Here is a 17,347-nt window from a genome sequence, read left to right as displayed (position 1 = left end):
ATCCAAAATTTAAGCTATTTTAGAGAGCAATAATTTTTACATTTAATATTCTAACGTACGCATTCGACGTCCGAACATGCACGGAGTCTCATTTCTTGAAAAAAAAAGAAAGAAAAAATGGAAGCAAAAAGAGAAATTTCCACGAAGGGCAAATTGGGGAATTCACCCGCTCCCCCAGTCTCTTGTTGTGTCAGAGGAGCCCACCACCTTCCGCCGAATTCGATCTCACCGTCCACTACGAGGGGTAGCAAAAGATCTGACGGTCACAAACGACGTTAGGGCTTCCTAAATCTTTCGCAAGATCAAACGGTCACAAACGCACCACTCTTTCCTCTCCTCCGTGCGAAATTACGAACGTTGACCTCCGTCGCGTTCCATCTTGTATGGACCTAAGATTACAAGTCGAGGGTATTTAGGTCATTAACGGATGGTTATGGAAAGTAACGGTAACGACCAAGTCGGACGCGGGAAGCCCTTCTCGGACTTCGTTTCGGTGTCGGAGGTAAAGGGTATAAAGTTAGCAGCTTTAAACAACTACGGAAGAATGGCATACTCCAGTGGTCTCTTTTCTCGATTCAGGTACGCTTTCTTCTGTGCTTAAATTCTTGGAATTTATTCTTTGGGTCCTTGAGAAGAGTTTCTATTGAGGTTTTTCTTTGCTGGAAATTTACAAGAAGAATCATAGAACCTAAGTTTCTCTGTGTGGAATTAATAGGGGTGGATTCTTTTTGAACTGTTTTTTTTTTTGGGCCTTTTTCGAAGTGTTTGAACTATATTTCGTTCCTTAGTCTTTGGGATCAGGTTTCTAGATGGGTTCTCTTTTTGCTATCTTCTTTGGATAATTTTAGTATAAATAGGTATTCTCATTTGATGACTCTGCTGGTCAAAATGAAAGTAAATTTACTAACCTTTTTATGGCATTACAGAGTTCAAAATCACTCGAAAATTGTTGGGTTGCGTCCCTTGCAAATAAGAGGAATTTATTGCTAAAAATTTCTGTAATTTATCTTCTGTCCTGAGGGATCCCGTAAGGGTTCTGAAACTTTCAGAACATAATTATGATGTTCTAAATCTTTCGTCTCATCTTTGATCCAATTCTCAGGATTCAAAAGAAAATGTTAAATTACTCCCTCATGTAATTTCAAAGTTCGGGTTTAGGGGAAGTCGAATGTAAGTTTAGGTCGAAGCCTCTATTTTTTTTTGGGGGGGGGGTTACAAATTTGGGAATGGAGTGGTGTTCACAGTGGTCAAATTGAGCTGATAGTATCATCTTTTGTATTGCATCTAGAAATTAGTATTTTTCTTGTTAGATATATACAAAAAGATTCATTCGAGCAAGTACTACTTTGATAAGTGCTTCCTGATCCCTTTCCAAAATAGAGTTTGTAAAAAGTTACTATTAGTTTATACTGAAAATTAATTTTTTCTTGTTTCTCTTTTGTACCCTTCCACAAAGTAAGTATTGTTAGGTCAGCTTTCATTTGGTAAGAATTGCGACTTCTTATAGGTTTCTCATTTCCTTATGTTGCACCTGTACCATTTATGCATCCTTGAATTCCAAAGAGATAATTGCAGGAATGTACTTCTACTTAGTAAGGATTTAGAATGTCCTGGGGTTTAATATTTAATGATCTCAACTTACTCTCTCTTATCATACTTGAATCCTCGAAGTCCAAGGAAATAACTTTAGAAAATTGAATCTGACTTATTCCAGGATTATTCGATACTTTCTTTGTACGAGTGTAAAACAAATTGGATTTGAGTACTTGACGAAGAGTTTTGGCTTTATCATATTCAATTATGGTATGGTTGTTGATGCAAGTTGATTAGTTCATAACATGGATATTAAAGTCTGATAATATGTTAAGGCTGACCTTTTCATCCCTTTGCCATTGTCTCACTAAGCTTTCCGTGCATCAGTCATCTTACTTGATTTTCTGTAATTATTGTGGTGCATGAGATCCAAATTAGTCATAGTAATTGGTGGCCCAAATTCAATTATTCTATTATCATATTTGGATCTGTAAGGTAATGACCTGTTCCTTGTTTTTGTTTGTTCTCGACATGGATTGAATTTTTATTTAGCTATCTGGAGGTGAAGTTGGACATATGGTCAGTGGCCCTCTGAAGTCAGTAAGTAAATCATCTTCCTTTTATCTTTCCATGTGACTATGTAAGTTATATGCCAACATCTTGACTGTTGAATTCCAAGAAAATGGGCTTCAGTAGCATAAATGAATCATCAAGAGAAGCAGAAGATGTGTTACCTAGAAACCAATGTGCTATCGATTTCAAAGGTTCTCTGAGAGGCCATGCGGAACATGCAGATGAAATTTACAACTTAAAGGCTTCAAATATTTTTACAGAATCAGATATCGAAGGTATCGATACTAAGCAGAAGATCAATTGCTCTAAAAAACCATCTGCTAGAAGTGACTGCATCTGGTTGATTTCAGATGACAACTCTCCTTCATTGCTTAGTTCTGATGATTCAGAGATTGATTGTGGTGTTTTGTCTTCACATGATCAATTCTCTTCAACCTTATCCTTATCTGAAAGCTTTGGCTCTCTTCTGAAGGAGGACAAGGGTGATTCAAGTCTTTATGTGCCTAGAATGAGCTCCAATGATAAGGCATCTTGCCTTGCTAATGGACCATGTGAGATTGTCGAGGGCAAAGATTTGAACAATCAGAAAATTATAACATGGATACATGAAACAGTAGGAAATAAAATGAACGATTCTCCATTTGGATTGTTGGAGAGTGATGACTCTTCTCATGATAGGTCTGTCAGTGAGGACTCATCAGCTGTTAGTACTCCATCTACATCTGCTAATCTTCATGATGATAGACCTTTCAAAGATTTTGACAGAACAGACATATGGGTCTCTTCGTTGGATCTTAATGAGGATTCTGAGTTGATCGGATATAAAGAACAAGATTTTGACATGCTCTATACCGATTTCCCCAGCCCTTCTTTCTGTGCCACTAGAAATATCCAAATCAGTTCTTCCAACTCTAGTTCCGCCACACCTTTAAGTCAGACAGAGTCCAAGATTGTGTTGGAGGACAAGGATTCTGATGAGCCTATCTTCTGGCCATTGGATTACAGTTCATATAAGAATCCAGAATTTGATAAGTTTCTATGTTTGTCACCTCGCAAGGATATACAAAATGTTGGCCGTCCAGGAGTTCGTCGATTGTATCCAATTAGGTCAGGACTTCATCCAAAGAACAGTTGCCAAGCAGACAAAGACACTGGAAAACCTAAGGTTACTGCTTCAGTGTGCAAATCCAGAGGTATTAACAATGGCTCCCAGATGATTGCTCCAATTCCTTCAAGGTTGAGCAGATCAATGAAATGTTCTTCCTTGCAGCAGCAACAGAAGCAGTCCAATGATCCCAAGAAAAGGAGACAGGTCCAGTTAAAAGTTAATGTGGACAAGCACATTGTTGATAAGGAATCATCAAACAAAATTTTGCAAGACCTTGAAGCATGTGATTCAAAGAACTTATTCGTGGACGGAACTTTGATCGAGGAATTACTTGGGCTGAATGAGTTTGATGGTCATGAAGGGATCAATGGGGATGCTAGGGATGATCTGTTTAAATTTTACGTGTCACCTCGATAGAATGTCAAGGTGATCCTTCAAGTAAGTGTTAGTAATCCATGAACAATGGTGGTGACCAAGATGCTCAAGTTCTACCATCTGCTGTGGTATAAAAGCTATCCCAAGGGAGATTATTCTTCAGTAGAGATGCTAATGATTCTTGTTTACACAAATGAACCTTGTTCTCCAGCCAACACCTCAAGGAGTTCTGTGATTGCTGATCGGAGGAATAAACTCGTCCAATCTGGGTCTTGATACCATCCTTAACTAGTTAAAATTTTCATTTCCAATAGCAATCAGCAGCTGATAATCACTTTCTTAGACCTTAGAGTAGCAAGAGCACACAAAGTAATCTGGTTCCATTCTAAAGTTTAGTACCATTACTACATTCTGGAGCCATTGGCTTGTGCATTGTAATTAAGCATGGCTTACTGAGGATTTGCAAACAAGCAGGTAGCATATTTTACTTTCTTTTGGAACTGAACTACCAATGCAAATTGGAGCAAAAGTTTTGGCATGTCTTCTAAAAGTATTTAAAAGGAATATTCATCTGAAATACAGTGAAGTTTGTGTCGTTTGATCTTTGATTCGGTAATCTCAGCAGTGTATATATCACATGAATGATATAAGATTTCCCAACATTATGTTCTTCCTGGATAGGCCTTTAAAGTGCAGTTTTCCATCATAGTATTATGGTAAACAATTTAATAACTTAATCTTAGAATGTATTAATGTTATTTATCTATCTCTTTACATCCTTTTCCTATAAAAAATAGATATAGATAGAAAATGCTGCGCTTGTTCATTAGCCCACTCTTAATTTACCTCCTCTTAGCTTGTTTCCTTCATTTATTATCAATCCATCATGAATTCAAATGTAATGTACTTGTTCATAATACTCTTGTAGGATTCTACAATTACATCATTCATAAAGAAATTTTTGCTTCCCATGTTTTAAGAAACGCTGTTTTCACAAAGCATGCCAACTAAACAACTACTCTAAAAGGCTTAAAACTAGTACAGCAATTTTTCTATTTAATTGATAAGGTAGATATGACTGAATTTGAACTCTTGACTTTTTGCTCTGATATCATGTTAATTTTACTTCAAAATGAAGAGGATAATTTGTATTACTTAAACAGTTAAAAGCATTGTTAATGTTAGCAATCAAATATTGTACGACATTAATATCATGTTAACTTATCGACTACTCTTAAAGTTTAATTTGATAGAGAAAAATACTCTTTAGCATGAATTTTACATTTACAGGTACATCACAAATTTTAGAGAAGCAGAGTTCCAAAGATTGTGATCGTGTTTGCATTATCATGACCCGAACCCAGATAACTCGACTCGATTGTCTCCCCTATACATAAGTATACTTGTGTCGATGAGAAGAATGGGATCATCTTGTTGTGCATAGCCTTAACACTAACTCTTGAAAGCATTCTCACTCCATGCATGTTCTAATCTCACCAAATATTAGATGAGAATAAAATAATTACAGTAAAATTAGGCATAAGGATATACATGGAAAACTAGGACAATTATAAATCCACTACGTAAGATATAACCTACGCGAATGTTAAAACATGTGTACCACAAAACTCATACAAGATAGACCATGAAAAACTATTTCTTATACTATTTTTAATATTGTATTTATATTGATTTTGTATAGGTATTTATAGGGCATCACATTAGCACTTCGCTATCATCTTACACCGCGTATCTCACACATTCTGTGCCTTCCTATGACTCTCTACTCATTATCGCATCTCATATATATCTCTTACACATTAACCACCGGCTCAATGTGTCTACCATAAGCCTTTGTTCGCCCTCCGTCAGCACCTGTTCATTATCTAAAATGTTAGCTCTTTTATGTCTTTATATAGTTACCCGAGATCTCTATCATTTTTCTAGTCAAATAAAAATATACTCTTAGACCCACAACGAGATCTCCTATAATCTCCTAATTTAATTAAAAGAGCTCTCAACGTCTCCTACTTCATCAAGTTGACTAAAGAGACAGATAAACTAGATTTTCTATTCAGATTGGGACTTTTCATGAGGAGGCATAATCCAACACATCTAACATTGATTAAATAAACCTAAATCATGTGCATAGTGCTTGCATAGAATTCTACTATAACAGCCCCCTATGTCCAAGGTGGAACTTAGAACTTATAACCTCTATTTTGGATCACAAAATATTAACCATTTGGCAAAAAGGCTATAATTTTTTGTTTTTTTAGTCAATATAAAAATCTCATTTGGATTTGTCAATCTAGACAATAAGACTTTTCACCGACCGCTAGTTTGAAATTTTCTACACCTAAGACCATGGGAGAAAAATATAATGGCCGCTAATTTATCACGAGATTAAGAGATAGAAACAGGAGTAGGAAGAAAAATAATAGCAGTATAGAATTTATTATATGAAGTAAAGATGAGTATAAAGTTATTTTTCTATTTTCCAGTGTCATGTTAATATTTAACGAGGTACTAAAGAAAAAATATATTCGAGTGCAATAGAAATCGAAAATGAAACTAACCGATAAAATAAAAGATCAGGTGAATTTTTTATGCAAAAGAATTTTTATATATAAATTCTATGCATTCAATTATAATAAAATGTACATCTGGTGAAGAAAGTTTACTAATTGAAAGGAAGACTGCAATTAGGTTGCAAGAAAAAATTCCATGTGAAAAAATTCTAATTTGATTGGATCATAAAAGTCAGTGCATATATCTTTTTATAGTTGATACATATTTTATTATAATAGATTGTGTATATATACTAAAATTTATTATTATAAACTAAATACTAAATATAATTAAATTATAAAATCTCCAAATTCTAACACATGACAAATGACCAAGTCAATGGGAGGCCAAAACAAAATTCTTGATCAACCTATATTTTTCTATTTTTTTTCTATCAAAATGGGCTAATCCTCTTCATTGTAGCCGTAATAAAAATGCGGGACTAATCAACGTTTTTCCCTGGGCAAAAATGCTGATCAATTTAACATTTATTTAGTCTTAAAATTGAATAAAATCTCTTTAACTTAGTCTTTCAATAGTTAAGATAAAAAAAATACTTGACGATAAAAATGCTGAACTAATCATTATTTTTAAAAATGCTAACCAGTTTAGTATTTTTATTAAGACCATGGATGGCAGGCGTGCTGGTGGCGTACCGGCACATGGCACGAGGGGTTCCTAATAGTTCCGCCGCTCGCCACCGACCTCATTGTCGAGCTACCCGTTGCCGATCGCCGTTGCCGTCGTTAATCGCCGTCGCCATCGAGTGCCTTAGCCCGAGGGAGAAGGAGAGACTGAGAGCGAGAGTGAGAGAAATTGAGAGAGAGAGAGAGAGAGAGAGCGCGACAAGCGGCGACGACGGCAAAGGTGAGTATCTCTTATTTTTTCTCTCCTCTTACGGTATGATCGGTGGTCGGCACGGTCCGTGCCTGTGGCACGACCATCGTTGATTAAGATTAAAGAGAATTAAATCTCAATGTAATAAATTTAAGTGGTAGTTTTATTTTAATAAAAAAAATATAAAAAATGGGAAACCGCGTACCAAAACTGAAGTCCACTCCCACGTTGCCGCACGTTGCTTAATTTCTTTTGACCTTGTTATCCACCTCCACACGGTCACTTCCGCCAACCAACAGATACTTTTTTTCGTTTTACTCCCTTAAATGTGTCAAATGTCTTAATTGCGCATAGGCCCCTCTCAATTTAATATTTACTTTATAGCGCCAATTTGAACACCTCTTTCAAATTCGCCTGTCTCCCTCGAATCCTAGTTATTTACGTATGTACAGAGTTCCATTTAATAGCATAAATTAGGAGCCTTTTTTTAATTTTTTATTCTTAAATAAATTAAATTTCAACCCATAGCTTTCAAAAGTTTCGTTGAAAGTTTCTTATTGGCAAGGTAAGGGCCCAAACTTCTTTTTTGCTTAACACCTCATATTAGAGTTTTTTTTTTAATCCAACCTCGTTTTTTTCTCTCTTCAATTTTTATTTAACACCCTACTATTATTTTAAATAACTACCATAATACCGGTCTATGTTTTATGATACTTTTACTTATTAAATTACTAAATAATTTTTAGAGAAATTCTAACTTGGATCCATACTAGCCAAATCACTTTTAAATCATATCACATCATAACCTGTCCCACCAAATTAAAAATATTTGTTTATATTTAATTTATCCTATCCACCAAAGGATATTCTTTAGTTAACATCCTTCTATTTGAAAGTGGTCCTGATAACTTAAAGATAGGGTGTTATTTATAATTAGTTATATAATTATAGTGTTAGTTGGATTATAAAATCTATGTAAATAAAATAAAAATGTAGGGTGTTATTTAAAATTCACAAGGATTTGAATCTAGGGCACCTTATTTCATTTGAAGGTACTTGATAATTTATTATATGAGTACATGAGGATTAAGCGGGATGATCCTATAAGAGTGGGTCTAGGTGTATTATTATTATTTTCTATGAAAAACAGTCCGTAGACTAGAGATTTTTATTCAATCCAAAATTATCGCCTATATCAAGAGGCGGTTCAACCTAGGTTTTACATAGTGATACGGTCAACCAGTATGGCTAACTGATGAGTAAGCTTGTTGTTGCTCCGGCTAGTGTGACACATTTTCACATGAGAAAGGGTGGAGACCCACTTGATACATTCCTTAGTTACCTTGAGGATAGTCCAATGCATGTCCAGTTAGCCGCTATTAACTGCGTCGATAGCCAACTGGGATTCGCTGAAAACCCAGCAAGGATTCCTAGTGTTTAGCTTTGAGATCTCCTTAAGACCTAGAAGAAGATGCTCTTCTGTCTCCTAAGTAGATTTATAGACTAGACAACATGTGTCCACTATTGGCACACGCCTGTTAAGAGCAGCAAGCACTAGGATTGCACCTGTTATGCACCTCCATAGGAAGGTTTTCACTCGAGATATGGAGTTGTTCTAGCACCACACCAGCTGCCAAATATTGTTGGTGATGCTGAGTAGAAGAACTAGCCTCATCTCCGCTGCAACTTTCCCTATAGGAGCTGCTCGAGAAAGCTCCGGATAGGAAGTGCCTCTAGATAAGCTTGTCCTTAGTAGTAATAGAGTTTGATCTCACAAGGATCCTGAGAATGGTGATCGCGATCTCGACTGGAAACACTATTTGATAAGTTCCTCATTCCAAATGTCGTCAGCCATTAGATGCCTAACATGCGTGATCCCATCAAGGAGTTGGATCATCCTTGGGTCAAACTGCAGTATCCAAGGGTCATCCGTAATGGATGTTGACCCCCTATCGTCGATAATCTATCGAGCACCATGTCTGATCCAATCTTTAATGTCCATCATATATTTCTAGACCCACAAATCATTTTGCTTTGCCTTAGCTTGCCAGAATGAAGTGAGTGAAAAATTGTTGGCCTTTATCACTCCGGCCTAGAGTGGATGTGTTTAATATCATTCTCCACCCCAGCTTGGCCACTAAAGCTTGGTTGACATGGATCAATTTTTTCACACCCAAACCTCCATTCTTTAGGGGTTTGTAGATGCTATCACAGTTTTGAGATAGATCCTCCTTTTAACTCCATCATATCCCCACTAAAATTCTCTTATGATCATCGTCAACTTCTCAATTAGCTTTTTGGGAAGCAGTATCGTTAACATATAATATATCGGTATAGTGTTGAGCACTGCTTTATTGAGTACTAGCTAGCCTGCAAGAGAGGAGTTTGGCTTTCCACCCATCAATGTTGAGTTTGTCAATGATAAAGTTAAAAAGCCTCCACCTTAGATCTCGGTGTGAGCATGAGATTACTAAGATATCTATCCTACATGTCTAGTGGCTTAACCTTGAGAAGATTTAGCACTAGGGTCCCCTTGCGCACCTTAATCCGAGGGTTGAAATGAATTGAAGTTTCTCGAAATCGATCACTTGCTCGACCAAGTGCAGTAGAATATAATTCTATCTTTGAGGTTGGTGATCTCCTTCACTTTAGCTCTCCCAAATAGGAGCAAGTTATTTGCAAATATCATGTGTGTAATAGGAGGAACATTTCTAGCCAACTTGATGCCTCTAAGCCTCTTTAATTTAATTCATGCTCCAAGAGCAAAGATAGCACATTTAAGCCAATAATAAATAGGTAAGGCAAGAGGGGACGCTCTTGCCTTATACCTCTAGTGGGAGGAAAGTTCCCGTCAGCTATGCCATTTATCTCAACCGCCAAAGAGGTGGAGAAGATACAAGCATAGATTAAGCCGATAAAGCCATTCAAAAAGCCAAAAAACTTCAAGGAATCACCAATGAAGTTCCACTCTAAATGATTGAATGCCTTGGATAAGTCCACTTTGATCATGAAGAACCCCGACTGAGATTGAGTGTTCTTGAGAAAACACTCAACCTCTTGCGCCATAACCTGATTGTCAATGATTTGCCTTCCGAGGATGAAGTCATTTTGAGCCTCTAAGATTAGAGAGTTCAGCAAAGACTTGACTCTCAAGACAAGAAGCTTGGCTATGACCTTATACATGGTATTACAGAGACTGATTAGCTGGTAGTCATTAATAGTTGCTAGAGCTATATGACGATATTGGTTTTATTTAGCTCCTTGTCCATTATCCTAGTGGAGAAAAATTCTCTCATCGAGTCACATATAGCAGATTTCATCGCAGACCAATGCAATTAAAAGAACTAGGGTTCATGCTGTTCGGACCTGCAGCTTGGTCTGAAATGAAGCTCTTGAGAACAAATCCAATTTCCTCATCGGAGGGAGGAAAACAAAGACCCTCCGCTGCACCTTGGTTTATTTTGGGCCATTGGATGCTATTAAGAAGGTAGCGATTTAAAAGAGAATGAGGGCTAATGGTGGTAAAAAGCTGTCTGAAGTGCTTAACAAAAGCTTTCCTGATCTCCTTTTGATAGTGCGTCCACTCTCCATTGCACAGCTTGAGGCCATCGATCCTGTTTCTTCTTTGGCCAGCCATGGCAGTTGCATGGCAGAACCATTATTCTTGGAGCGTCAGTGCCAGAATATCTCTTCCTGCATGAGTTGTTGTGCATGCTGCAAAGGACTCGTTCCCTAGCTCAGTCCTCCTCACCTTGCCATGAGTCTAAATGTGAAGAATTTCATCTTCTAGAGTCTTGATTCTCTCTTTGGGGTTGCCTCTCTTTCTTTTTGCCTAGTTTTTTTTCATCACCATAAGAGTTTGAAGGTTAGAAGACAAAGGGTGATAGTATGAAATTTATGCATGTTTTGTCTCGATGGAGGAGCTGTACGAAAGAGGATTAGGTTGTGGTCATTTGAGATGGCTAGGAGGTGGTAAACTTTAACAACATGAAAGAGGATATTCCAATTCGGGGAAACAAGTGCCCGATTGAGCCTCTCTTTGATTAAATTGCATGTTGCCCTTCTATTTGACCACGTTTTGGCGGTGCCGGAGAAGCCAAGGTCCATTAAATCTAAGCGCTTGATCCACCTAGCAAATTTTTTGAGTCTTCTACTGTTGGAGGGGAGAGCCTCTTTTTTCTCCTCCTCAGTCGCATAGTTGTTTAAGTTTCCCGTGCAACACAAAAGGAGATTAGAAGCTTCTAGATACTAGCTGATCTTGCTCCATAGGGAAGAGTTGTTCGAGCTATGAGGGTTACCATACATAGGAGAAAGTACAGTCAAGCAAGCTCTCTAAGGAGAGGAGAAAGCTAGAGGAGGGGAGGGGCCTCCACCTAGAAGAAAAAGCCATACTTGGTCTAAATGTATTTTTGGATCCATGCCTGTATATCAATGTGCCAATCTAATAGCTTTTAGTTTATCTATTCAAATCTTACAATCCTCTTATATTATCTTTTGCTCATATTTTTGATCATCAAATCAATGTGGTCAATATGTTGATGTGCATTCAACGATGTAGTCCAACTGACTTGCATAACTCGACCTACACTGAATTTATACTCCACATGAACTTACTCATTCTGACTCCATTTATATGTTGGTCTTTCCCATTCCAAAGAAGACCATTTGCAAACCATACCTTTGATTTTAAAAATCAGTTAACATAAGGTTAATCTAAGTGTAAAAGAAAGTACGTACAAATAAGTCAGTTAACTGGATTAACAATTCATATGGAAATTTTTTTCCTTGTACTTGATAACTTTTTTAACTGTTTTTAAATTTTCATATAAGTCATTGACCTAGTCGGTAACTTATATTTCGAAATTACATTTTTAGTCAACGATATTTTAACTCGGGAAGTTTCAAGATAAATTAGACACAGGATAAACAATTTTGAGACTTAAAATAGTCAAAAAGAAATCTAGAAAAACATCCAAGAAATTATGTTAGTCAACATAGTGAGGTTATTATTTTTGAATAAACCACCATGGCTACTATTTCCCGTTGACCAACTAAAACGTGACGAATTGTCCCAGCAATTCCACCCTCAGAAAGGAACGAATAAATTATTCTATGCAAAATAGCCCAGAAGAAAGGAATAATTGTGAACAAGTCCTTGATGAGTGGAGAAGTATATTCGGTTACGGCCTTACGGGACATTTGTTGGGTGAGTCAGCGGCCAAAAGCGCTTCCTGCAGCCATGGGAGAACCATGGAAACTTCTACTCTCTTTCTCTCTCTCTCTCTCCCCTTTCTCTAATACAATATATAAAGCTCGGTCTTTTGACTTGGATCCAATTCATGGTAGGATATATACGCATTAGATCTAGGGCCAGGGTTCCTTCGCTGAAGCTGCGGTCTTCTCTCTTGCTATTTTAGTTGGACTTTGAAGAGAGGGCTTCTCTTTCTCGAGAACATCGCGTCTTCCCGGATCTCTGCTCCAATTCCAGTACGGCATCCTAATTCCTTTCTTCTTTAATCATTCTTTTAGATGCTCGGTTTGTTGCTTTAGTGTTAGACTTGGAAAGGTGGAAGCTTTGTGTGAGAATTTTACAATTTTTTTGTGGAGCTTATGAGTTCTCCTATTTTTGGATGATCTACTTGTTCTGTGTCTGGGTGTTGGATTTCTTTGTTTATCTTCTCGCTGATGTTTGCTGGGCTTTCTGGAAATTGTTGGGCTGTGAATTAGTTGAATTTTTCCTCAGATTATGCTTTTGTTAACTTGTTTGGCTGATCTTGTATCTAATGAAAAAAAAAGGTCTCACCGTTTTGCTACTATGAGGTAAATTTTGGACTTCGAAGAGCTGGTTTTATAACGATCTGTGGTTCTCGAATTTTATGCGCTCAAGATTTATTGATATATTTGATTGTTTTGTATAAGGCTATTAGCACCTATTTTTAGCTTAATTTATTTCTGAATGGGGTTTATTTTGGCAGTTTGACTGCATAATCATTCCGAAGTCTAGTAAGGGAACGATGCGGGCGCCATCTCTCCTTTTCCAATGCTTGCCGGGCTTGTTACCAAATGACAGATCCAGTAGTTGTGCTCCCATTGTTCCTGAGAGGGATCTGCATCTACCTTCACCAGCAGTTGAAATTCTCCCTTCAAAGGTACTCCTTTTATCATTTATCAGAGGAACTCTTCATTGATTGGGTTAGCAGTTATTTTATGTTGCAGATCTTATACAATTATTTGTAATGACCTCGTTAGTTATTACTAGTATGGTTTACACTGATACTAAAAGTAAAGTTGCTCCAGTTGTTGTAAAGGACTTGGTAAATGAGATTTTAGTTTTTGAGACTTCATAATATATGCCGATAGTTTGTATTAGGGAACTTGATACTGTTCTTGTTAATAATGTCATTTCTAGTCTAAATTCATGAATACTGTAAGTAAGGATGCTTTGTTGGTTGTGAAGGAATAGTCGTAATTAATTTACTTTCTTCTACTTATAGAAAATTCAGGTTAATCTATAGGACCAAAAAATATTGTCTTAAAGTGAGAGGATTGGATATATTTTCCTTTCTGCTATCAAATAAGAAAATGTTTTCTTGAACTTTTTGCAGAATGCTCATCCTTACAAGTATGCTGGAGAGAAGGTTGATGTGCAAGGTGTAAACATTTTCAAGGTGAATGTTGTGTCCAGGTTCTCCTTGTTAGTTCTTTACTCTATTTTAGGTCATGTCAGCAGATCATGAAGAGCAGTTTCTGTTGCATTGTTTAATTTAATGTGATAACCTATTCACCTATATGATATTTTAATGGGAACTACTGCTTTTGGAAAATTGTTATACTTTATTTCAAACACTATTATGGTTTCTGAATTTTCTGTTTAATCTTTAACAGTTAATCTTATTCAGCTTGTAGATATTAAATGTCTTGTTTGTGCTTCAGGGAAGAGTTAATGTGACCGATATGATTGAATTCTCAAGTTCAGAGGTGATACCTTCAAAATCTGATGGTAAGTTTGATGACCACAGAATTAATTCTGACATTTTCTTTTTCATACAATGATGGAAAGTCTCATTCTACAAACTTCTTTCAGGATCACTAAAATATTGGGAAAGTTCTATCATTCTTGTAAATATTCTGAAGCATGACATCCGTGATGGGCAGTTGAGTTTTAGGGGAAAAAGTGTTTTAGAGGTAACTTTCTTTACAAAGTCTTTGCCTTTCTATTATTCATAACTGTACCTATATTTAGCTTTACTATTGAAAACTGTGTAGGTAAAAGTATTTGCCAAGAAACCATAACCTCATGGTTGCTTGACTTAGGATTATAGTTACTCAAATTTAGTGCTTCTTTTGTTTTCTCTATTCTCTTTGTGAAATCAGTGTGTCTTTGATCTATTCAAATGTGTTTTTTAGTGCAAAACCATCTTGAAGTACATATTTGGTTAACCAGTAGAGGTTATTAATTCTTCTTCCTGATCTGGGTTACTGTGTTTAGTGAAGCTTACTTAAGTTCCTCACCCTCCATTTTCTCCTTGGATTATCTTGATTCTTGATCCATCTATAATATCCATGTTAGCTCAATAAGTACTCCATTATGCATCATCTATCTGTACCACCATTAAGCCTTATCTTTCTGTTGTAGAGAACTTCTGCAGTACAAAAGTAAAGAAGCATAGCTTTGGATGGAAATATTCTTACCCAAGTATTCACTACTACCTAAATTTGATCCAAATTTTACAAATTATATATATTCTTCTTTCTCATCTTATTTCTCAGGAGAGGTCATCATAGAAACTAGGAGTAGTGTCTGTACTAGCTATTAAGGCCGAGTGCAAACTTACATAGGAAAAGAGCAGTGAATGATAGTCATGGAAAAAGGAAAGTTTAGTTACTGAATCAGGTTAGGGATCCCTTTAAGGGAATAAGGGTCTATTATGTCTTATTACCCTTTTTGTTGCTGAATACATCTCACACCATATTACTTTCAATTCTCAGAAAAGTTGTGTGCACTCTTGAAATTAATTATCACTTGTTGGATTCTTAGGAAAGCTTGTTTGCAGTTTCCCAGGCCTTTTTGACTATTCATGATAACAGACGGGCAAAGTTATGTGAGAAGCACTACGTCACATAATTTTGGCTCTTAGAATATGGTACCTTTTGCAATTGAATTAAAAAGAAAAACTTCTTTCTTTTCACAGAATACGGGAATACGTAAACCCATAACCATGTAAATGTCCTTCAACTTCTCTTTGCACTTATCAGTAGTTGCCTCACTTGCTCAATGTAAGATTTTGGAGAGCCAATTACCTGGAGTGCACCGCACCCTACCACCTACAAGATTTTATGGAACTTTATTGCATGAAAAGATTTTAGTTGATACTACCTGGATTTTAGAGGTCAGTTACCATTGCTGATACTAACTATTGCTCAGATAATTGAAACTTAGGAGTGTATGTGATGCTTGGAACTTGGAAGTCATCTATACTTTTAGCTACAACTTCTTCCATACTTAGACTCGTTGAACTCCAGGTTTCTTCAGTTATTTGTCAAGATGTATTGGATTCTTGTTTAGCTTCATTTATATACAAGTATGTTCTGTTTGAACTTTTCCAAGAAAACTTTCCTAGTTGGTACATTTTGGAGTTAGACCATCTATGTTCTTGCAGGTTATATTTTTTCATGATAGCATTTACTTTCCTAATCATTTTAATTGGCACTTTCTGCAGCTTGGTTGCGGCTTTGGTTTAGCTGGCACTTTTGCTTGCCTGAAGGTAAACTTCTGCTTACATTTCTTGCAGTCAATTTGGTCATTTTTGCAAGGTTACCTTTTCTTTTAGAGCTTCTAAGTTAGGTGTTTCTCCTATACATCCTATGTTTGCTGATTTCTTGAAATCTTCCACAGGGTGCCTCCAAAGTTCATTTTCAGGATCCAAATGCAGAAACTATAAGATGCAGAACAATACCTAATGTCTTAGCAAATCTTGAGCAGGCTCAGGACAAGCAGAACCGCCCATCAGAGAGCCCTGTCACTCCTTCTCGGCAGCAATTAGCTCCAGATGTACATTTCTATGCTGGGGACTGGGAGGAGTTGCATACTGTCCTGTCTGTGTTGCATGGGGATGATGGGTCATTGGTTGCACCGGCAACTAGCCTTAGCTTCTCTGAGGATGACTTCATGGATGGTTATAGCAGTCAAGATGGAAGTATCACTGGTCGTGAATCTTGCTCCAGGCGGTCAAGGAAGCTCTCTGGAAGCCGTGCATGGGCAAGGGCAAGTGAAATAGGTCAAGAAGATGGTGGTTATGACGTTATTTTAATTTCAGAAGTCCCTCATTCTGTGAGCTCTCTACGGAAGCTCCATGCTCTTATAACAAAGGTTAGTTGATTAGTTTCCTTAAATATGACTTGCATTCTAAAGTTAGGCATCATGTTTCTGAGTTCTTACTGAGCACAAGAAATGGGATATTTTCAACCAATAACAAGCACAACGTTGCCCAAATCTGGTGAATTTACCCATTGTTCTAGACTTATATAATCAAGGTACTGAGAGTTTTATCAAACTGCCTACAAGCATGATTATCTTGAGAGTTTGAGAGTACATCTGAAGATTCTGAACCTCCCTGTATCCTCTAGATGGTCCCCTGGAAGTTAGCCTCTCCATAGAATAAATGATTGCCAACTTTTTCATCACTGGAGAGCATGATAGTTACTTTAGGTGCATAATTATAGTTATATCCAGTTCTGACTGAATCTCTTATATCCAGTGCCTTCGACCTCCTTACGGGGTGCTCTATCTGGTTGCAAAGAGGAATCTGGTTAGTTCCAATGGTGGAGTGCGGCAACTGAGAGCTCTGGTGGATGAGGAAGGTATTTTTGGTGTCCATCTGGTTACTGAATTGGGGGACAGAGAAATTTGGAAGCTCTTTTTCAAGTGAGGCGATCATGATTTATGAAATCGGGAATAGAAAATCGTTCCCTGACTTCGTATTTCCTATGGTTCATTTTCTTTCATGTCTACAACTATATATACCACCAAATAGCATACACCAGTTCAATTACTTCTTTTATTGTTTGATAATAAGGTCCAATTAATTGACCCACGAGCTTGCTCAAAGTATTGCAATGCTAGCATCATACTATTTTTTTTTAATCCCATTTGTACTTAAATATGTTCACACAGATCTATCCATCATAGTTTGTATATTCGTCCAAGTCCCTTATTTGTCAGAGTTGTATCTGTGGAGGTTTATTAGAGGAACTAAATCTACTGTTATATCAAATGAGCACTCTTTTGTAAATTTAGACGCTGACATTATGTAATGAGGTTCAATTACATTCTGAGTATTTTTGAAGTAA

At 36.9% G+C, this 17,347-nt stretch overlaps 2 protein-coding genes across 2 annotated transcripts; both read left to right on the top strand.

The window, feature by feature from the left end:
* The first annotated feature begins 546 nt into the window (after positions 1-546).
* Positions 547-4,173, top strand: LOC140772223 (uncharacterized). The gene is made up of 3 exons (XM_073114181.1): positions 547-579; positions 2,086-2,133; positions 2,213-4,173. Exons 2-3 carry the CDS (start codon positions 2,110-2,112, stop codon positions 3,629-3,631), a joined length of 1,443 nt encoding a protein of 480 aa, XP_072970282.1. The 5' UTR covers positions 547-579; positions 2,086-2,109; the 3' UTR covers positions 3,632-4,173.
* Positions 4,174-12,213: 8,040 nt separating this feature from the next.
* On the top strand, positions 12,214-17,347 carry LOC140772291 (uncharacterized). The gene is made up of 8 exons (XM_073114282.1): positions 12,214-12,484; positions 12,973-13,146; positions 13,603-13,665; positions 13,931-13,997; positions 14,082-14,182; positions 15,718-15,762; positions 15,894-16,367; positions 16,756-17,347. The coding sequence occupies exons 2-8, from the start codon at positions 13,012-13,014 to the stop codon at positions 16,924-16,926; spliced, it is 1,056 nt and encodes a 351-aa protein (XP_072970383.1). The 5' UTR covers positions 12,214-12,484; positions 12,973-13,011; the 3' UTR covers positions 16,927-17,347.

This window comes from Typha angustifolia, chromosome 12 (genome assembly GCF_048772165.1).
Source record: "Typha angustifolia cultivar Huaian chromosome 12, ASM4877216v1, whole genome shotgun sequence".
Taxonomy (NCBI): domain Eukaryota; kingdom Viridiplantae; phylum Streptophyta; class Magnoliopsida; order Poales; family Typhaceae; genus Typha; species Typha angustifolia.
Note: the sequence above shows the minus strand (reverse complement) of the source record. Positions and strands in the feature narration are given on the sequence as shown.